The sequence below is a fragment of the Mauremys reevesii genome, linkage group 8, assembly GCF_016161935.1.
Source record: "Mauremys reevesii isolate NIE-2019 linkage group 8, ASM1616193v1, whole genome shotgun sequence".
In the NCBI taxonomy this organism is placed as follows: domain Eukaryota; kingdom Metazoa; phylum Chordata; order Testudines; family Geoemydidae; genus Mauremys; species Mauremys reevesii.
Genome location: NC_052630.1, coordinates 448,825 through 467,723, shown reverse-complemented (window position 1 = coordinate 467,723; position 18,899 = coordinate 448,825). Strand labels below are relative to the sequence as shown.

General features: G+C 44.7%; 1 protein-coding gene across 10 annotated transcripts; it reads left to right on the top strand.

Annotated features, from left to right (window-relative positions):
- Window positions 1-9: 9 nt before the first annotated feature.
- Window positions 10-18,630, top strand: LOC120370725 (C-terminal-binding protein 2). Of its 10 annotated transcripts, none has more exons than XR_005583901.1 (11): window positions 10-161; window positions 567-694; window positions 3,059-3,213; window positions 3,330-3,474; window positions 5,244-5,450; window positions 6,513-6,727; window positions 7,667-7,797; window positions 7,948-8,075; window positions 8,730-8,850; window positions 10,865-10,990; window positions 18,232-18,368. XR_005583901.1 is itself a non-coding variant. In XM_039485828.1 (11 exons), the coding sequence occupies exons 2-10, from the start codon at window positions 646-648 to the stop codon at window positions 10,568-10,570; spliced, it is 1,323 nt and encodes a 440-aa protein (XP_039341762.1). In that variant the 5' UTR covers window positions 10-161; window positions 567-645; the 3' UTR covers window positions 10,571-10,605; window positions 18,232-18,314. The 10 variants fall into 10 exon arrangements, 8 of the variants coding, with proteins under 8 accessions (XP_039341762.1, XP_039341761.1, XP_039341759.1 ...); XM_039485828.1 differs by lacking the exon at window positions 10,865-10,990 and adding an exon at window positions 10,399-10,605 and having other exon boundaries at window positions 18,232-18,314; XM_039485827.1 differs by lacking the exon at window positions 18,232-18,368 and adding an exon at window positions 10,399-10,605 and having other exon boundaries at window positions 10,865-13,986.
- The last annotated feature ends 269 nt before the right edge of the window (window positions 18,631-18,899 follow it).

The window sequence follows — 18,899 nt, the reverse complement described above, 5'->3', positions numbered from 1 at the left end:
AAGCGGGCGACGCTCTGCATCGCGTCTCTATGGCTGCGCGGTCCGTTCCGCTCCGGGCCGGACGGGGCGCTGCCCAGGGACGGGAGCCTGGGGCCTCGCTCGCCGCGGACTCGGCCCGGCCCTTCCGCTTCCTCCTGGGAGTCGGGACCTGGGGCCCGGCGGTGAGTGTGGGCTGTGGGGGGAGCGAGTCTCCGCCGGCCGCCCGGGCCAGGGAAACGGGCGGGCCGGGGCCTGCCGCCGCCGCACGCCCGTCTGGCGAAGCCCCTCAGGTTTCCTGAGCACGCACCGCTGGGGCGCGCGGGGTCCGGCCGCAGGGCGGGCTGGAGCCGCGTCCCGTCGTGGGGGATTCCCCCGCCCGTTGCTGACGCCCGGGCAGGGCGCGACTTGCTCGGCCGGATCGGGTGGGGGAGGGGCCCGGGCCGTTTCCGTCTCCGTCTCCGAATCCAGCTGCCGTGAAGGGGCTCCCGAGGGGCGAGGTGTGAGGATCCGGGGCTCCGCCGCTGATGTGTGTGGCGTGGGCACGGAGCTCAGGAATAACCGTAATATCGTTCTCCGTCTCTTTTCAGCATTGCTCAGGGAACCTGAGCCGAGTGTCCTGTGCAGAGGCTCCCCTCAGGGCTGCTCAGGTCGGTCTTGGCTTGTCTCATGGACAGACACAAAGTGAAGCGTCAGAGGCTGGACCGGATTTGTGAAGGTAACCCTCTATCCCTAGAGCCTTGAGGTTTCCACTGGTCAGGAGGCTGCTCTGTTTCTGGAAAAGGGTGTTTAGGTGAGATGAGTAAACCTGAAACTCAGTTCCTACAGGCGGGGCAACTGGAATGACTCTCTAGTGGGACTAGGTGCTCTGCTCTCACTTCTTTTCTGTGCAGGCCACAGCCTAGAGAGCCAGAGGATTAGGATTAAGATAAATTTGGGACATCCTCTTTAAACCCATCACTTTTCATCTCCCAGAAGATGCCCTGTTTTTCTGTTCTTGTTGCAGTGAATGAAGATTTTTTGAAAGGCTTTAGAAAATGCAGTAGAAATTTTCACAGTGAGATTCAGAGCTGAGACTGTGGAGGCTGTGACTATTATGAAACAATATCTAAATCCTCTGTTGTATTAGGAGTGCAAGCTAGGGATCAGGCATAGTTCTTCTTGGAGAGACATCCTGAGGTAGAGAGTGTTTTCTAGGGTGATTATTGCCCTGGCTTCTTGCTGCAGGAAACACTCCTTTGGCCTTGGCACAGCAATCCTCCCTAGCAGTGATTCAAACACTAGGATTGAACTCTGGGAGAGTTGGCTAATGTTGGATAATTAACTGAAATATCTTTAAAACAGTTGAAATAAAGTTGCCAGCTGCCTATCCCATTTTCTTTTCCTTCCATCTGCAGGGAACAGTTCTGTAGAGCCATCTGGTTGTGCACTCTTCTGGCTCTCAATAGGTGCTTCCTGTCTTTGCTAATATGAGGCAGGAAGTTCCTATTAGGAGCCCTCTAAAAAGCGGGTATCTTTCAAGCCAGGGTCCAGGAGGGAAAGCAGAATGTGAGCAGCTAGGGAGATAAGGAATTGTGAGGAACAGGTCCTGCTATTAACCTGATGTTGGTTGACCTCATCTTTTATTTCCTTAATCCAGAATACGGTGGCCACCATATCGGCAGGAGTCCCTTTTTGTTATATAACGTGAATTGATGACAAGTTCTGGGAAGAGAATTCTATAACAATATTGAGACCCTTGTTACACTTCTGTGTGTGCGCATGTTTTTTCTTATTCAGCACTACAGTAACTCCTCTCTTAAAGTCATCCCAGTTAATGTAGTTTCGTTGTTACATTGCTGATCAATTAGAGAACATACTCGTTTAAAGTTGCGTAATGCTCCCTTTATAACATTGTTTGGCAGCCCCTGCTTTGTCCGTTGCTTGCAGAAAAAGCATCCCCGTTGCAGCTAGCTGGTGGGGGGCTGGGAACCATGGTGGACCGGCAGCCCCCTTATCAGCTCCCTGCTCCCCTAAGTTCCCTGTGTGGCAGCAGGCTAGCAGTTGCTGGGCAGTTTAGCTGTCCCTCCCCCACTGCCGTGTGCTGTTCCTGCCCTCATCTTTGGAGCTGCTCCCGGGAGCCTCCTGCTTGCTGTGCACGGAGTGTGGGAGGAGAGAGAGGGGCTAATGTCAGGGTGTCCCCCCGCTCCTGCCCCCCACTTACCCCATCTCCATAGAGCGGGGGGAAGGAGGGAACAACAATACGACAGGGCTCAGGATGGAGGGAGCTTGCTGGAGGAAGCTGCTGTCTCAACTTGCTGATCTACTTAAAAAGGCAATGTACTTAGAGTGAGGTCAGCGTACTTAGAGACACACTCACACTCTCTCTCTCTGCCATGCTGTCTCCCGTCCCTCCATTTGTGCTGCCCTGTAGAGTGTGAGGCTACATTAACAACAATGTGTTAACCCTTGAGAGCTCACCTGAGTGCTAGTTCATCATTTAGTGGTAAGGTATTCCCTGGGAAATATCCCACCCTCTGACTCCCACCTCAACCAAGCTTCACAATCATCATTGCTGTATACAGTATTAAATTGTTTAAAACTTAAACAATTAAAACTTATATAGTCTTTTGTCTGGTGAAAAAAATTTCCCTGGAACCTAACCCCACCTATTTACATTAATTCTTATGAGGAAATTGGATTTGCTTCGCATTGTTTCGCTTAAAGTCGCATTTTTCAGGAACATAACTACAACATTAAGCGAGGAGTTACTGTATTAATACAATGCTTTGAACCTTGTTTCTGGTGAGGCTGCTCATTCTGGGCCCTCACTCAGAACTTTCTGTTGTGTCCTCTTCACACCAGAGGCACGGATAGTTCTACTCTGGCTTCATTTTCCTACATTTTTTCTGAGTTTGCTGATCCTTTCACATCCCCATTGACCATTTTCTTCCTTAATCTTTTTTATATTGTGGGAGTGTAGCTTCTTGTGCCCTACTGGATCAGTGCTGACTTACGTATACCCCCTTGCTCATGTTAATTATAGGCTCCAGAATTCACTTGTTCCTCTCTCCTGCACAGCTGATCACTGTTGTCTTTGTAGGTATACGGCCTCCTATTGTGAATGGCCCAATGCCTGCCCGACCACTGGTTGCACTCCTAGATGGGAGGGATTGCACTGTGGAAATGCCAATCCTGAAGGATGTTGCTACAGTGGCTTTCTGTGATGCTCAGTCAACTCAGGAAATCCATGAGAAGGTAGGGAGACTAAATGAGCCTTTATGGGGATGGAGCTGACTAGCTCTGTGCCTCTATGGAGATGCAGGAGTAGGGAATGGTTCTCAGACTGGTATGCTTTCTGTTTGTGTTTGTAGGTGCTGAATGAGGCTGTGGGAGCTTTGATGTACCACACCATTACCTTGTCCCGCCAGGACCTGGAGAAGTTCAAAGCCCTTCGGGTCATTGTGCGTATTGGCAGTGGCTATGACAACGTGGACATCAAGTCAGCTGCAGAATTAGGTATGATGACCACAGTATGTCTGTTTTGGGGTTAAAAGTGGATGTATAGGAGGATATAACATATATTTCTTTTCCTGCGAGAGACAATACTCATGCTGGCCAACACCCACATAAAATAATTTCAGAGCAAGCCCTTTAGGCTGGGGCTTCTTTAGATACCAGCTAGAATGTTTGAACTCAAAGGTTAAAGGGCAGCTGGCTTGAGAAGAAAGTTAAGGTTTTTAGGTCATTCAGATATAGGGATCATGAAGATCCCTGAGTTCTGGACACAAGGAAGGCTAAATATAATCTTTGGATACTACACTTACAGATGAATAGGTCTTGCACCTGTTTAGATTCAGTCAGGTCTTTACTACAAATACAAAAACCACAAGGAAAGAACTGACTTCTTATTGGACAAATTCAGTTCAGATGTTTAATAATCACTACTTGCCTTTCCAATAGACTTTATATGCAACTAAATTCTGGATGAGCAGTGCATAAAGAATGGATGGGGTAAAAGTGTCAGATATTTGGGACTGAGTGAGTGTAGCCATTGCTGTTCCAACTGCGTGTGGAGGGATCCAAGTGAATTCTTTTGGATCTCTATTCTATAGTACAGGCTCAATCAACAGGTGTGTACAATGCTGAATCATCTGTGCTTTCACTTTTGTCCTGGGTTTCTTTCCTGGTCTTTAGTTAGCTGTTGGGCTACTGTTGTGTCTTTTTAGGTCCTTTTACATTTGTCAAGGCAAAATACTGTGGGCTAAGGCTCTAGAAAAGCTTCCTTTTCCAACTAATTTCCTAGATTCTAGGGTTAAGTTTTGGGGAAGAAGCAATTTCATCCCATTGAGCATGATTTTCTTTTCCTGGCTACTTAAAGGATTTTGTTTGCTGAAAAGTTCTCTGGAGATGCTGGCCCTTCCTTGGGATCCCAAGAGTCTTCTCAAGCCAGGGAGACCTAACAGAAGCCAGTATCTAGCAGTTTAGCCAACTATCATTCCAAGAAGGCCACTGCATCAAATCTCTCTTTGTGGTGGATTACTCAGAATATATCTAGGGCTCTCTACAGTGCTTTAACATTTCCCTGCTTCCTTCCTGGCAGCAAAGAATCTTTCAGGCCCTTAACTCCCTTAGCATTAGAACTTAAGTGAGCGTTCTTGCCTATGGTATTTTGAGTGGGTCTGTGTTGCTGTACAGAACGGTTGATAGTGGTAACTTTAGTAACCATTGTTTCAAATGTAATCTCAAATGGATTTTGAAAAGGATTCCTGTGGGTTCCCACTGTGTGTTTAATGACTTAGTTACCTTGTGGTTGCAGCTGCTGGGGAAACCTATGCTTTCAGCCTGGCCTTGAGCCTCTGGTGCATGAGGTCTGGAAGAATTCAGCCATCTCTGCTCCTACAGCCTGTTAGTTAATTCCTCAGGAACACCTCTGGGTTGCATCCTTGGCCATGGACATTCTAGACGCTGCTTCCTGTACTATTTGTACAGCTCAGCTCTCTGATTTTGCCACATTTCTGCGGCAGTGGTGGTGGTGCACTCTAAAGGTCCTTTAGAAGCAAGGCAACTTAGGAAACTTTCCTGGAGGTTAAAAGACTGTGGGGAACTTCTCCATCTCAATACAAGGCTGGATTCTGAAACTTGGATGTTTGGGTTGGTGCCATGTGCTACCTTAATCCCATGCTCCAGGACTATTGCTGTCTTCTAGCCATCGTGTTGTATGAGTAGTTTGCAGCAGAGGTGCTATAGGCGGTGCTGGGAATCTCATTTGTACTTCCTCTTTCTAGGAATTGCAGTGTGCAACATCCCCTCCTCCTCTGTGGAGGAGACTGCTGACTCTACCCTCTGTCACATCTTGAACCTGTATCGCCGGGTTACTTGGCTTCATCAGGCTATGCGGGAAGGAAACCGAGCCTCAAGCATGGAGCAAATTCGAGAGGTGGCTGGAGGTGCTGTGCGAATCCGTGGTGAGACCTTGGGCATCATTGGCCTTGGTAAGAAATGGTGACTGGTAGATTGAAAAGGAAGCTCTGAAAGCTTTTGGGAATGTTGGTGTCGCTCTCAGCCTCAGGAATAGATAATCTCTCAGTGGCTGCTCACCAGTGAAACATTCTAGCTAACTTCTATAAATATCAGACTTCTAATTTATACCACCAGTGCCCTATAGTGCAATGCTGCTGCCCCAGAAGCTGGGCAATAGTCATGGTAGTAAGAATGCTTCTTTTCTCATGTTCCAATGATTAGAAAAACTGTAAGCTTCAGATGGTCCCTTCCAGTGGTAGTTCCGTCACTGTGTATGCTAGCCATGGTGTTGGGAGCTTTCTGCGTGTTTCTGATACCAGATTGTTCCGGAAGCACTTGTAGTCAGGTCACCTGTTCCCCAGTCTGTCTGACTGTCTCTTGGGCCTGTGGATCAAGGTGCAGACCTTGTATTGGGAGCTCTTTATGTTTCTCCAATGGGCTGAGTGCTTTTGGCTGCTGTAGCATGGGTGAGGGCTAATTCTCACCATGGGAGCAACACAGAACCATATAAATGACCAGTCTCTGCTCTTTCATTTCCCTGAAGGGCTATAGAACCCTTGAGTCCTAGGAATGACTCTTATCCATACTCCAGTCCCCTAGCAGCTTTGTGTTGTGCTTGTGTTGCGTTTTGCTTGACATAGGTATGCTTAATAGGCAGCAGGTTTAAAACAAATAAAAGGAAGTTCTTCTTCACGCAGCGCACAGTCAACTTGTGGAACTCCTTACCTGAGGAGGTTGTGAAGGCTAGGACTATAACAATGTTTAAAAGGGGACTGGATAAATTCATGGTGGCTAAGTCCATAAATGGCTATTAGCTAGGATGGGTAAGAATGGTGTCCCTAGCCTCTGTTCGTCAGAGGATGGAGATGGATGGCAGGAGAGAGATCACTTGATCATTGCCTGTTAGGTTCACTCCCTCTGGGGCACCTGGCATTGGCCACTGTTGGTAGACAGATACTGGGCTAGATGGACCTTTGGTCTGACCCGGTACGGACATTCTTATGTTCTTATGTTTTCTCTTTTCTCTTTTGAAGGCCGAGTTGGGCAGGCAGTGGCCCTGAGAGCCAAGCCCTTTGGCTTCAACGTGATTTTCTATGATCCATATCTACCAGATGGTGTGGAGCGATCCCTGGGGTTACAACGAATAGGAACGCTGCAGGACCTGCTAATGCACAGTGATTGCATCACATTGCACTGCAGTCTGAATGAACATAATCATCATCTCATCAACGACTTCACTATTAAACAGGTGCAGCCAGAAGCTTGGGTTTCCCCACAAAGCACTTGGGAAATGAATGAACACAAACTGCTGCTTCCACAGAGGCTGATAGCATGTGAATCCTGCTACCTCTGCTGTGTGGCTCCTGCTGCCTTTAGAGGCTGGGAGTGGGTGCATCGAGGTGCCTGGGCTTTGAGCTGTGCAAAATTTGTTCTTGGGAGAAGAGGAGGATTGAATCTCTCTGAATAATTTTATTTATAAAGCATGTTTTAGGTTATTAGTTTCAAATTACATTTAAAATGAGTAACTGATAATGTTTGGTAGAGCCAGGAGTGATTAGGTCCGAGGCTGTGTAAATGCCTTCACACAGCTCTGATAATGCCCCTTCGATCCCAACCCATAGCACTCTGTGCTAAGCTGGTCTCAGGCTCTCCTCCTGCCACTCTGCTGATGCCTTTCAATGCTTTCCTGGGATTGAGAACCTCCTGAATAAATCAGTTTTCTGCAGTTGTGAATCTTGTTTGCACTGATCAGTTGCTCTAGTACTCCACTAAAAGAAGTACGTGTCTTTAGTGTGGGAAACGTATGAGCTCCTTTCCCCCCTTCCTGTGTTAGAAGTTAGTTCTGTAGACCCAACTGGCAAGTGTTCTCCCCAATTGGCTCTGAGAGAGCCTGACTTCTTTTAAGCTTTGCAAGCTACATAAGAACGTCCCTACTGGGTCAGACCAAAGGTCCTTCTATCCCAGTATCCTGTCTGCCGACAGTGGCCAATGCCAGATGCCCCAGAGGGAATGAACAGAACAGGGAATCATCCAGTGATCCATCCCCTGTCACTCATTCCCAGATTCTGGCAAACAGAGGCCAGGGACACCAAGGTGGGGAGCTAGGTTCCTGGTCTTTTTGAGAAGTCGTCTCCAGGCTCCATGGGAAGGCAGGAATTCTCAAACACTTTTTTTCCCCCCTCTCCAGATGCGCCATGGCTGCTTTCTGGTGAACACAGCCCGTGGGGGGCTAGTAGATGAGAAGGCCTTGGCACAAGCCTTGAAGGAGGGGAGAATCAGAGGAACAGCACTTGATGTGCATGAGTCTGAACCCTTCAGGTAACACCGAAGCCACATACCTGCTGCCATCCTATGGCTCTTCTGCACTGGATAATTCTCTGGTTTCAGTTGGGTCATGGTTACACCTGGGAGGACAGACAGGGAATTTCACTTTCCAGCAGAAACCACATGTTTGTTTTTCCATCACAGCTTTGCTCAGGGGCCCCTAAAAGATGCTCCCAATGTGATCTGCACCCCTCACACGGCCTGGTACAGTGAGCAGGCTTCCATTGAGTCCAGGGAAGATGCAGCTAAAGAGATCCGCAGAGCTATCACAGGTAACTGGGGAGGCCAGGTCTGCCCTGGTACTTTGCAGCTGCTGTGGGGATGGGAGTTGTTCATTGGTTTCCTGAGTCAGGACTATGGAACAGTAACTGCTGACTGTTTTGTTAAAGCTAGGTCTGTTGGGATGGTGCTTACTGACTCATTTCTGGAGATGGAATACAAGTCACTGGTTGTCTTTGACTTATGAGGGTCTCATAGCTAATGCTGGAGAGAGATTCTTTACTCTTTCTGTCCCAAGTTGTATGTGATCAGTACCGATGTCCTATTCCCCTTCCCTCTGGGGATCTGGCATCTCATTCCTCCCCCATGGAATGGTTTCACCGATGGCTGCATTGTGCACCCATTTTCTTTTGGGGGTGTTTGTGTCCAGTGTCTCCTGTGAAAGGTGGGGACTGGCAATTGCAACACAAGGAGCCGCCCCTTCCCTGAGATCCCAGGGATGGGGAGGGACCATCAGTTCATTGAGTATTCCTCTGAGACTCTATGTGTAGGATCTTGATTTAGATCTCTCCCAACCTCTGTCCTATGGTACTGAGGTGGGAGGGGCTGTTGGGTCCCTTCCTTGCTGCTTTCATGTGGAAATATTTGGGCATCTTCACTTCCTATTTGTCTCCTGCTATCCTCTGCCCTTCTTGGTGTCACCACAGGTCACATACCTGATACTTTGAGGAACTGTGTTAATAAGGAGTATTTGCTGTTAGCTGCTCAGTGGCCAAGTATTGATCCTGCAGCTGTTCACCCAGAACTCAATGGAGCTGTGGCTTACAGGTGAGAGAAGCAGGCCCTCTGAGCTCCTGCTTAATGTGCAGGTCACTTATGCACGTGCTTATCTTTTACATAAAGACCCCAGCATCCTGGGTAGAGCCCTTTCTTTGGGCTTCTGAGAATTGCTCTTGCCTAGCAGCATATCTCTTCTTACAAGCTGAATGGTGGTAGGTTTTCTTCAGAAATCTGTCAGCCTCGCTTCTTTAGCTGGCCCATAAGCACTAAGCTTCCCTGTCTGAAATTAGAGTGATAGTCTGTACCAGCTTTGGGAATTCAGGATTCTCCTGATCAGTTAATGCACCTTCTGGGCACCAGTTCTCTTGCAAGGATTTTGAAAGGCTAAGTGCTAGAGAAACCCCTTGGTATGTGGTACCCTGGTGGGTCCATGAAAAGAGATCTGCTTCCTGGGAATGATGAAGTTCTGCACCCCAGCATGGAATTACTGTCTGCATACAGCACTCTTTCCTTCACACTACGATTGGACTGTAAATGAGAGGCATCATGGTCCAGTGGATTGGACAAGAGACTATGAATGGGTGTCTGGGGTTCTGTTTTTCTGCCACAGATTCACTGTGTGATCTTGGGCAGGTTGCTTCACTTTTGTATTTGTGTTCCCATCAGTAACATGTACGCCAGGGGTCGGCAACCTGTCAGAAGTGGTGTGCCGAGTCTTCATTTATTCACTCTAATTTAAGGTTTTGCGTGCCAGTAATACATTTTAACGTTTTTAGAAGGTCTCTTTCTATAAGTCTATAATATATAACTAAATGATTGTTGTATGTAAAGTAAATAAGGTTTTAAAAATGTTTAAGAAGCTTCATTTAAAATTAAATTAAAATGTAGAGCCCCCCGGACCGGTGGCCAGGACCTGGGCAATGCGAGTGCCACTGAAAACCAGCTTGCATGCCGCCTTCGGCACCCATGCCATAGGTTGCCTACCCCTGATGTACGCTATGAGGATTGTTGATGTTGGTAATGCCTGCTCAGTTCCAAGGAGGGAATCACTACCCCCCCCCCCCCCCCAGAGAAATAGTCAGGGTTAATGGGAAGAAAGGAAAATTTTGCTTAGAAGTTGCTAATCTCTTCCTATCACAGCCCAGGAAGGTGTATCCAGCAGCATGTTCCCCTTGGAGAATTGCAACCTCTTGTATAGAGAATTTCTAGCTATTCAGGGAGTGTGAATGGGGTGTCGGGCATTCTGTTCTCTCTAGTAAAGACAAGATCCGTCTCAAAATTTTCTCTGTGTTTAGTGAGACCCTGCGGCCATCTCTGCCCTTAATCCCCGAGCTCGTGGCTGTCTGGGAATAGGTGCCATTTGGATCAACACATAACTGGGCCCATTCAGTCCTGACAACATTTATTGTAGTCCTAGCTCAGAGCAGTTTTGTTTGGAGACCTTTGCTCAGTGCAGCATCATGACTTGCATTTCCTCTGAGCTGCGATAGCCAATTCAGAACATGTGGGTGAGGGCACAGCTTTGTTGTCCTTTCCCTTTGCAGTGCTCTTCCTTAGACAGGCATGTAATCTCCACGTGTTTTCTGTTGGTTTCAGGTTTCCTCCAGGAGTAGTGGGAGTAGCAGCCCCTGGGCTGCCGGAGCCAGCGGTTGTGGAGGGGATTGTAGCTCACGGGATACCCTCTGTGTCTCACTCTGCACCACGTACCCCTTCCCCAGGAGAGACGAGCAAACAGGACCCAGACAGAGAAATCCCCGCTGACCAATAGCATCTTCTCTCCCTTCTCCTCTGGCAGCAGAAAAAGTAGGGGGAGAGCTCCCTGCTAGGACCTTTTCTAACACCCCACTGAGACTGTTTCCTGTTCTCACAGGACAGGAGAATGCATTTCATTACTGGCAAACATTAGCTCTTGCCTTTCAACAGATATTTTATAACCCATTTAGTTTTAATCTCTTGGTGAATCTTTTTCCTTGTCTGCGGCAGGAGCATTGACCTTGCCTCCCCGTTGAAATTTAGTTTAACATGTAGTGTCCCATGACCCTGCCTCTGTTATGTTTCACAGGAAGGCACTCTCAGGGGCTTGAATGCAGCAGAACAGGAGCTGGCTGAACAGGGAGGCCTCCCATTGCCCCCAATACCAAACTTGATGCAGATTTTCACGAGTGACTTGCAGTCTCAGGAAGCACAGGTGATGGGGAGTGTTCAAGCAAGACTAGTAAAATGAAGAGAAATTAGGCATATGATCTGGTGTACTGCATTGCAGGAAAAAGAAAGCCCATGCCCAGTGCTGTGCACTGCCTTGCTTATCCTGACCCAGGTGCCTCTGAGCACAGGCATACCCAGGGTTGCTGCAAATTGACAGTGTGAAGTTTTGCTCTTGTAATGTTAGTGCTGGGCATGAGCACAAGAGCAAGAATGAATCTGAGACTACCAACAAACTCATAAAAGATTTGGGGAGGATTAAAGTAAACCACTCAGATATACTGTCTCCTGAGATGGTCATGAAGATTTAGGAGAGTCCCTGGAATCTGCCCAGCTGAATGAGGGAAGGAGGGAATGCAGAAATATAGGAAATTTGTACTGGGAGGCAGCAGAAGTCAAAGCATTGTGAAGTTGTTACTGCTGGTCCTGTACATGCCTTTACCTCACATGCTGCTAATGCAGTTTATCCACAAGAGAAATGTTATACTAGAATCCTAGAAATTGGAGAAGGAAGAGATGTAGGTCCCAATTAGCCCATCCCCCAAGGCCAGGGAGGATTGTTCTCTTCAGGGCTTAGTCCAATGTTAAATGCTCCTTGGTGCATCTGCCGCTGTCTTGGGGGAGATGATTCTTCAGCTTACTAGACTCCATGACAGATTTTCCTAATATTCATCCTACATTTTTTTTTTTTTTCATTTAATCTCATTACTCCTATTTATATCCTCCTGGGCCCACATAAAGTAATTCTGCTCCCTTCTTGGGTTTTATATGCTTCAGTATTTCTAGATGGTCTAAAAGCTGACAACTCTTTTGGACTACAGCAATTCATGTTTTATTCCTGTTGCTCAGGTAATTCAAAGTAGGTGCCCTCCAGGAGTCTTGCTGGGTGTGTGGAAGCTGAACAGCCTGTGCATATAACTGATGAAGGAAGAGGCAGATCTTTCTATTGTCTGCTGAGAAACAGACAACAAATTTGTTAGTCTCTAAGGTGCCACAAGTAATTCTGTTCTTTTTGCAGACTGTCTCTTGTTTCTCAAGAAGGGGGTCTGGAAATTGGGTGGGGAGCAGAGGGAACTACCAAATTAGATAATTGTTTACAGTTTAGGGAATTGAATGAAGCTGTAGAACTTCTCAAGTGCTCAGGCTTTCTCATTCTTTTCTAGTTTTAAATCAGTGTCCAATCCTGTTGGCAAGTAGTGGTTTAATGTAGACTAGTGCTGACATCTTGGAGTGACTTTTTTATTTGAGGTAAAGAGGCCAGGGAGGAAGGAGTATTTGCAATGAGTGGAACTCTTCAACTTCCCCTTTTCCCTTTTGGACTTTCACTTTGACTGGATGACTATCTAGTACTAGTGGATGTGATTCAGTTTTTCAGAGTTGTATGGTTTTTGGTTTTGAAGATGAATTTGGCTGTTTGCTAAGGCCGATACAGGCACTCGGGTTGTATGTTATGGATGAGACTGATTCAGTTTTAAAATTCACATACCTTCTTGGTTGCTCAGGATTTTAGAAGGTCAAACTGGGGCACAGTAGGTGAGATTAGTGGTAGGCATGTGTCATGAGGACGAGAAGCCTTTGAGCAAAGCCTGCAGCTCAGAAAAATTTTAATTGGAGGTGAAAGTAGCATTTTCTTTTTCCCTTCAACGATTTGCTAATCTACTCTTGTATCTAAAAACTCAACAAGCTATAATTTAGAAAGCTGCTCTCCTAATAGGCATGCAGGACAAGTGGGAAGAAAGGTTCCTTTAAGGATTCAGAGAGCTGATTGTAAATGTAATTACTATATTAGACTGTTTTTTCTATCAGTAACTATTTTCTCAACTTGCTGCTGAAACTACTGCCTTGTATGTAAAGGTACAGGAAGGCAGATAATTTTTGGTTAAGGCGTTCCCAGGTGTGGGATTTCCAAACACAGAATCCCTTCATCTTGTCTCTTCTAAAGTGCAGTGCAAGACACTTAAGAGCCAGCATTTTTTTTATTCAGAAGTATCTCTGAAGACCTATCCAGTAAAATCTCCCTGAGGGAGGAGTGGAGAAGCTTGAAATGATACTGAGCCTCTTAATTCTTGTTTTTGGTACCTAGATACCATGGTGATTGGTGTACTAGGAATACATATCTAGAAATGTGAGGACTGCTAGCTGCAGTTCTGAATGCTGATAAACTTGACCTGAGCATTAGCCCTGAGGATACTGGTTTCATTAGAGCCAGTGCCACATAGACCTGCATTTGGAAATGAAAGCGAGTGCCAGTTTGGTCAGAGCTGCCATAATGAAGATACAAATGTAAGATTTTGTAGCTAAAATCAAGCTGAATCCTCCCCTAATGCCAAGGAAAAGCTTTCCAGCTGCTGGTGAACTATTCGTCATACCCCATGTAGTGCCTGTGCTTAGTATTGTTTAGCCTGGGGCTGACCATTATCAGGAAAGGGGCTCTGGTAATCAGACTCTTCATAGAACAATGGATACCAGTAGTAAAGCACAGTCATGTTCCCCTCACCAGGATGTCAAGTTCTCCTTTCACAGCACCCTCTTCTGTGTGTTATACTGATCCACAGCCCCCTGCCCCAGGTTTCATGCAGCCTGGAGGGAAGGAAGGAAAATGTTTTTTTTCTTAAATTGCCTTCCTTCAAAATGAGTATGGAGCTTAATCCCAAAGAACAAAAACCTTCTATTCCAGGGTGAGGCAGGAGTGCCCTGGTCACACTGATCTGCTTATAGGAGGTGCTTGCTCTGTCCTAAGGTACATTTTGCTTGTTGGGTTCACTACTGCTGACCAGCTTTTTTTATAGAGGATTCAAAGTTTCAGAAATATATTTTTGTAGAGAATGACTAAACTGTGAAACATTTTAAAATAAAGCATGTAAACAAACCTTTATATCAATGTTCCCTGTACTGATGTCTTTCTCACATCAATTCTCTCCTGGCTCTTGTTAGAAATGTTGTTTATTTCTTGGATATATTTTAATAAAGTTCTCCAACTTACGTGGCTGCAGTTTGGTGGCGGGGGTGGCACCAGACCCAGTGTGTATACTAAGGCTGGGAAATCAATATGAATCAATGGCTGCATCAGTCCCACTTTTTAAGCACCTTATTTCACAAGCAAATTTCCCAAACTCGGTCACTCCCTAGATTATGTTACTGTGGCAAGTGTTTGTTTCCTTGATATTTAGTGGAAGACAGAATTTCAAGTAAGGAGAGTGAGGGCGTGAAATTGGAAGGAGGGACCTGCTAATGGTCTCTTTTTCTATACTGGTACCAGACTCCATGATTAAAGGATGTGAGGGGAACTGTGAAGATGTGGCAATGGGATACAGGGTCTTCTAACTCTATAGGTGGACCAATGTAAATTGGGCACTCTTATTTACCCTTCCTTATAATACAAGAACAAGATTATACTTGAAGAAAGTGAATAATTACTTCCACAAGGCAAAATCAACCTGTGGAACTCTCTGTCACACAATACAATTGAAGTCCAGAGCTTTGCAGGATTCAAAAAATGATTAGATATTTATGTGGTTAAGAGAATCCACCGTTACGTTAGATTTTTTTTTTCCAATAAGGTCTATAAACCCTTGTGTTTCAGGGCATAAAACCACCACTAATGGAGGTGGATGGTGGCTTATACCATAATTGTTTGGTGTAGGGTGTCTTGTACCTTTGAAGAGTCTGGGTACTGGTCTCTGTCAGAGATGGCTTACTGACTTAGCTGGACCACTGATCTGATTCAGCATGGCAATTTTTGTTTTTCTGTTTGAAAAGGGAACAAATAGCACCCTCTGAAAGATGGTGGATAGCTGTTTTTTTACTTCATTATTGGCATTACTAGTAATCTCAGTGAGAAACCAAGAAATGGGCCTAAAGATGTACTTCCCCTCTCTGAGAGATGGTACCTCAAAACTCATCTTGGGGACACTAGAAAAGCTTGTATTGCCAATATTCTCTGAATTCAAGGGATTAAACATAAGACTTTGTTCCAGGGCTGTCAAGATGGCACTTTTCATTAATGCTAATGCATTTAAGTGCACTATCTGTCTGAATCCCATTAAGAATGGGACCCTTAGTAAAATGGTAGTAGAGTACAGAAAGTTAAACATCTGTAAAAGTGTAGCTACTGCATTCTGAAGTGGATGTGGAGCAGCATGAGGGCAAAAGGTGCATACCAGTAGTGATTTTTATTGTCTGTACAAGTATAAGAATTCCCTTGTTGTAATGGAAATGGATACTTTAGTCTAGCTATGATAAAATGTTGAGCTAAAGAAGTGCCCTGCCTGTTGAGGCAAAAAAAATGGGATCCAGCATTACATTATGCATCTTAGTCAAAGCCACTGATAAAACCTGAGCCCAGAGAAGCACTGGGTTCAGCTTTTATATGTGGCTTTGACCAAAGCTCTTGCACAATGGATCTTTTACCCCTTAAAAGCGCTAACATATCTGTTGGTGTCAGGCTATTTGCATAAATTATGAAATACACTGGAATAAACCATTTATACAGTTGAGAGGAGAGCTAGCTACATGCCATGTCAAGATCTCATTAACAGTGAAAGCCCTCTGCAAGAAAATGAAAGTTGCAGGATATTCCTGAAGAAAACTGAGCTCCCATAGAAATTAGTAGTGTTAAGGGCATCTATCTGGGGCCTCTGGCATAATCAAGTAAGCAGACTACACTAGACTGACCCACGATCTCTGTGTTTTGTTGTCTTGCAGAGTTTAATGCTTCAGAGAAACTTAGAGATGACCTACAAAAGATTTGTGGAAATTAAAAATATGAATAAAATCCTCAATTATGGAAAAATATCTAATTGTTGAACTATTTGTAAAATGGGGTAGAGAATACATCTACCTTATTTTAAAAAAATGCTTTATTATGGTCAGCTCAGATGGATTAGTTTTTAAACTTAAAACTTCCCATGGACCGGGTCTTCAAGGAAGATGAGCATTTGAACAGACATGAAATCCAGATCTCCAATAAGCTGGCTGAACAAAATATTAATATAGTCATGTATGGCCACACTTTCTGTCACTGATTCTGGAAGGGCTCTTTCAAAAGAGTTCCTAACTAAATATCTGATAAACTATGGGGCCTGATTTTGTATCCATGGAAACTCCAACTGGCCATACCATCTTTGAGAGTCCTTATCCAGTTGTAATGGCTGGAGAATCCAAATGAAAATAATATCCAGTTTTTTAATTTTGTTAAGACCCACAGTGCAGTTCCCAAGGGCTGTGCATATGAACTGTTTGATCCTGTTGTTTGGAGGCTTTTCTTCCTTATTTAACATTGTAGTAGGAAAAAAGAAACTATAATTCTTTTCAGCTGAAATTTTCTAGCTTCAAGTTTCAATCATTGGATTTCATTTGCCCTTTTCCATTAAATTAAAGGGCCATGTAGTATTGAATATCTTCTCCTTTGTTAGATACTTAACTGTGACCAAGTTGCCTCCTATCCTATCTGAGATAGATTGAGCTCCTTAAGTCTCTCATTGTAAAGCATGTTTTCCAGTCCAGACCTCAAATCATCTTTGTAACTTCTTTGGTATGCTTCCCAGTTTTACATAAAGGATCCCAGAACCCTAGTTTTCTACTCCTGCCTTTTCCATCAGCTGCTATTCCCCCCCCCCCATTTTGTTTTTTCTATGGTAAATTATGCCCACTTGCTTTTCAACCTGCCTTACTGAGGATAAAAGTTCTGAAGACACTCAAGGGTCAGATAGTTGTGATCCCTTTTGGTGAGCTTGCTCTCAAAAGCTTCACCTTGGGTTCCACCAGCTGCAGCTTTGCTTTGAACACAGCTGTCTTGGTGTTGAGAACAGAGGGGTATTTACCAATATAGCTAATCCCTGGACCATTTAGGCCCTTAAAGATGATCTGCAAAGCAGAAATATATCAAGGGTTTTGTGATTTCTTGCTGCTTTATGATATATATATATATAATATATATATATATATGATTTCCTGAAAGGTGTTTTCAAATGGGAAAAAAAAATTCCTCCCCCTTTCCCTTTTTTTGTTGGATTCCTTGAATGACTCAAACATTCATTAGGAGCTTTCTCAGTCTTAGCAGTTGGCATAGTCAATGTTGAATTTGTTACAGTGCTGTTCCCCAAATTTTTAAGTTAAATATGTTACAACAAAAGTGTTTGAAACAGACGGAATAATTATTAGTTCTTGCAATTAATGATCTATAATTTCTTTGGTAGCTCTAATATAATAAACCTATCAGTTCTGCAGTTGTCTGGAGTTTTCCAGGGTAGACAAAACATCCAGAAGAAACAAACTATTTTTTTCTATTTAAAAAAATGCCCAAGAACCCTTTTGACCTCTTTGTACATCACAAAGAAGCAATAAAATGGCACACGCCTAGTATTTTCCCTTTGCACAGAAACCTTGAAGTGCTTAAGGAATCAAATAGGCAGCCACTGGAATGAGCAGAAAATGGTATGATGCACTCTCTTGTGGGTGGGTTTTTCCCTTAAATAATGGCTGAAGCATGTTGTACAAGGTGGAGTTTCTGTATGGCCTTCACAATCCCACTTAGGTATGCTAAATTGCAGCAAACTAACTTGGAGACTACAAAAGTGTAGATCACAATGATTCAACTAAGGAAGGAGTGGAATTGTCTAGCTAGGTTTAAAACAAACAAAAGGTTGTATTTCTTCACATAATATAGTCAACCTGTGGAACTTGTTGTCAGGGGGTGCTGTGAAGGCCAGAAGCAAAATGGGGGTCAAAAAAGAATTAGATAAATTCATGGAGGATAGGTCTATCAATGGCTATTAGCCAAGATGGTCAGGGATATAGTCCCATGTTCCGGGTGTCCCTAAATGCCAGATGGTGGGACTGGAAGACATGATGGCTCTCTTGAAATTGCCCTGGTCTGTTCCTTCCATCTAAAGTATCTGGCACTGGCCACTGTCAGAGACAGGTTACTGAACTATATGGACCATTGATCTGACCCCACTATGGTTGTTCTTGTGGTTGACCTTACCCCAGTGTAGATGTGGCTAGGTCGAATGAACCATAGCTATGCTGCTGTAGTGTAGACGTACCCTAAGTGTGTAAGTCGGAGCAGTGGTAAATCCAATATGACCCTGAGACAGTATACTGCCCTCAACAGAAGATGAGATTAGTGTCCTGTCGAGCTCCTCTTAAGTGTTTTCCTCTTGCTATCATCAGCTCCTTGTTCTGGGTGAAGTGGCTGATATTCATCACTTTGTTTATCTCTTCTAGGCACTACATTATCCAATGTGATGACGCTAACGACATCTGCAGGAAAAAGAGATGCGTGCCATCTGCCTATTGGCATAGGAGTCCAAGGCATCTCGCATTCTCCTGTAGAAGTCTCCCATGTATGTTGAAAACTAAAGGAGATGGGATTGTGCCTTGCAATATTCTACGAGAGGGCTGTAGGGAAACAAAAGCTTATGAGATGACACCAATGCCTTAATATCAAAGTAAATGCCTTTATGAATACATAGATAAATTACTGTATGTGAGATCCCAGAATCATCTCAGTTTAGTGCTACACTGTCAACATGTGTAGTCAACAGTGTCTAGTGCTTCCAACTCCAAATGTTCAAAAATCATGATTCAGACCCCAATAAATCATGTGATTGTTTTAATATTGTTTTTAATTTGCCTTCTGATTTGTGAGATTTTAGGGAAAAGCTGCCCCCCCCCAATTTCTGTGTGATCATTTCAGGTTTAAAATCCAACATTAATGTATACTAAAAAATGTGACCTCCAGATGGCTGCTGGGGAAAGGGGATTCACCCACTTCTAATCCCAAACTATCTCTACACACATACACCCTTATTGCACTATGCTGACTCTCTCCTTGCTTTACCAGGTCTCCTGCCCCATTCATATTTTCTCTCCAATATTTCACCACATTCTCC

Bases quoted from the DNA above. Each gene is read 5' to 3' on its own strand.
- LOC120370725 (XM_039485825.1), top strand. From the start codon at position 646: ATGGACAGACACAAAGTGAAGCGTCAGAGGCTGGACCGGATTTGTGAA. The intron at 7,798-7,947 runs GTAACACCGAAG...TTTCCATCACAG, and splicing joins CATGAGTCTGAACCCTTCAG to CTTTGCTCAGGGGCCCCTAA. The intron at 8,076-8,729 runs GTAACTGGGGAG...GTGTCACCACAG, and splicing joins GATCCGCAGAGCTATCACAG to GTCACATACCTGATACTTTG.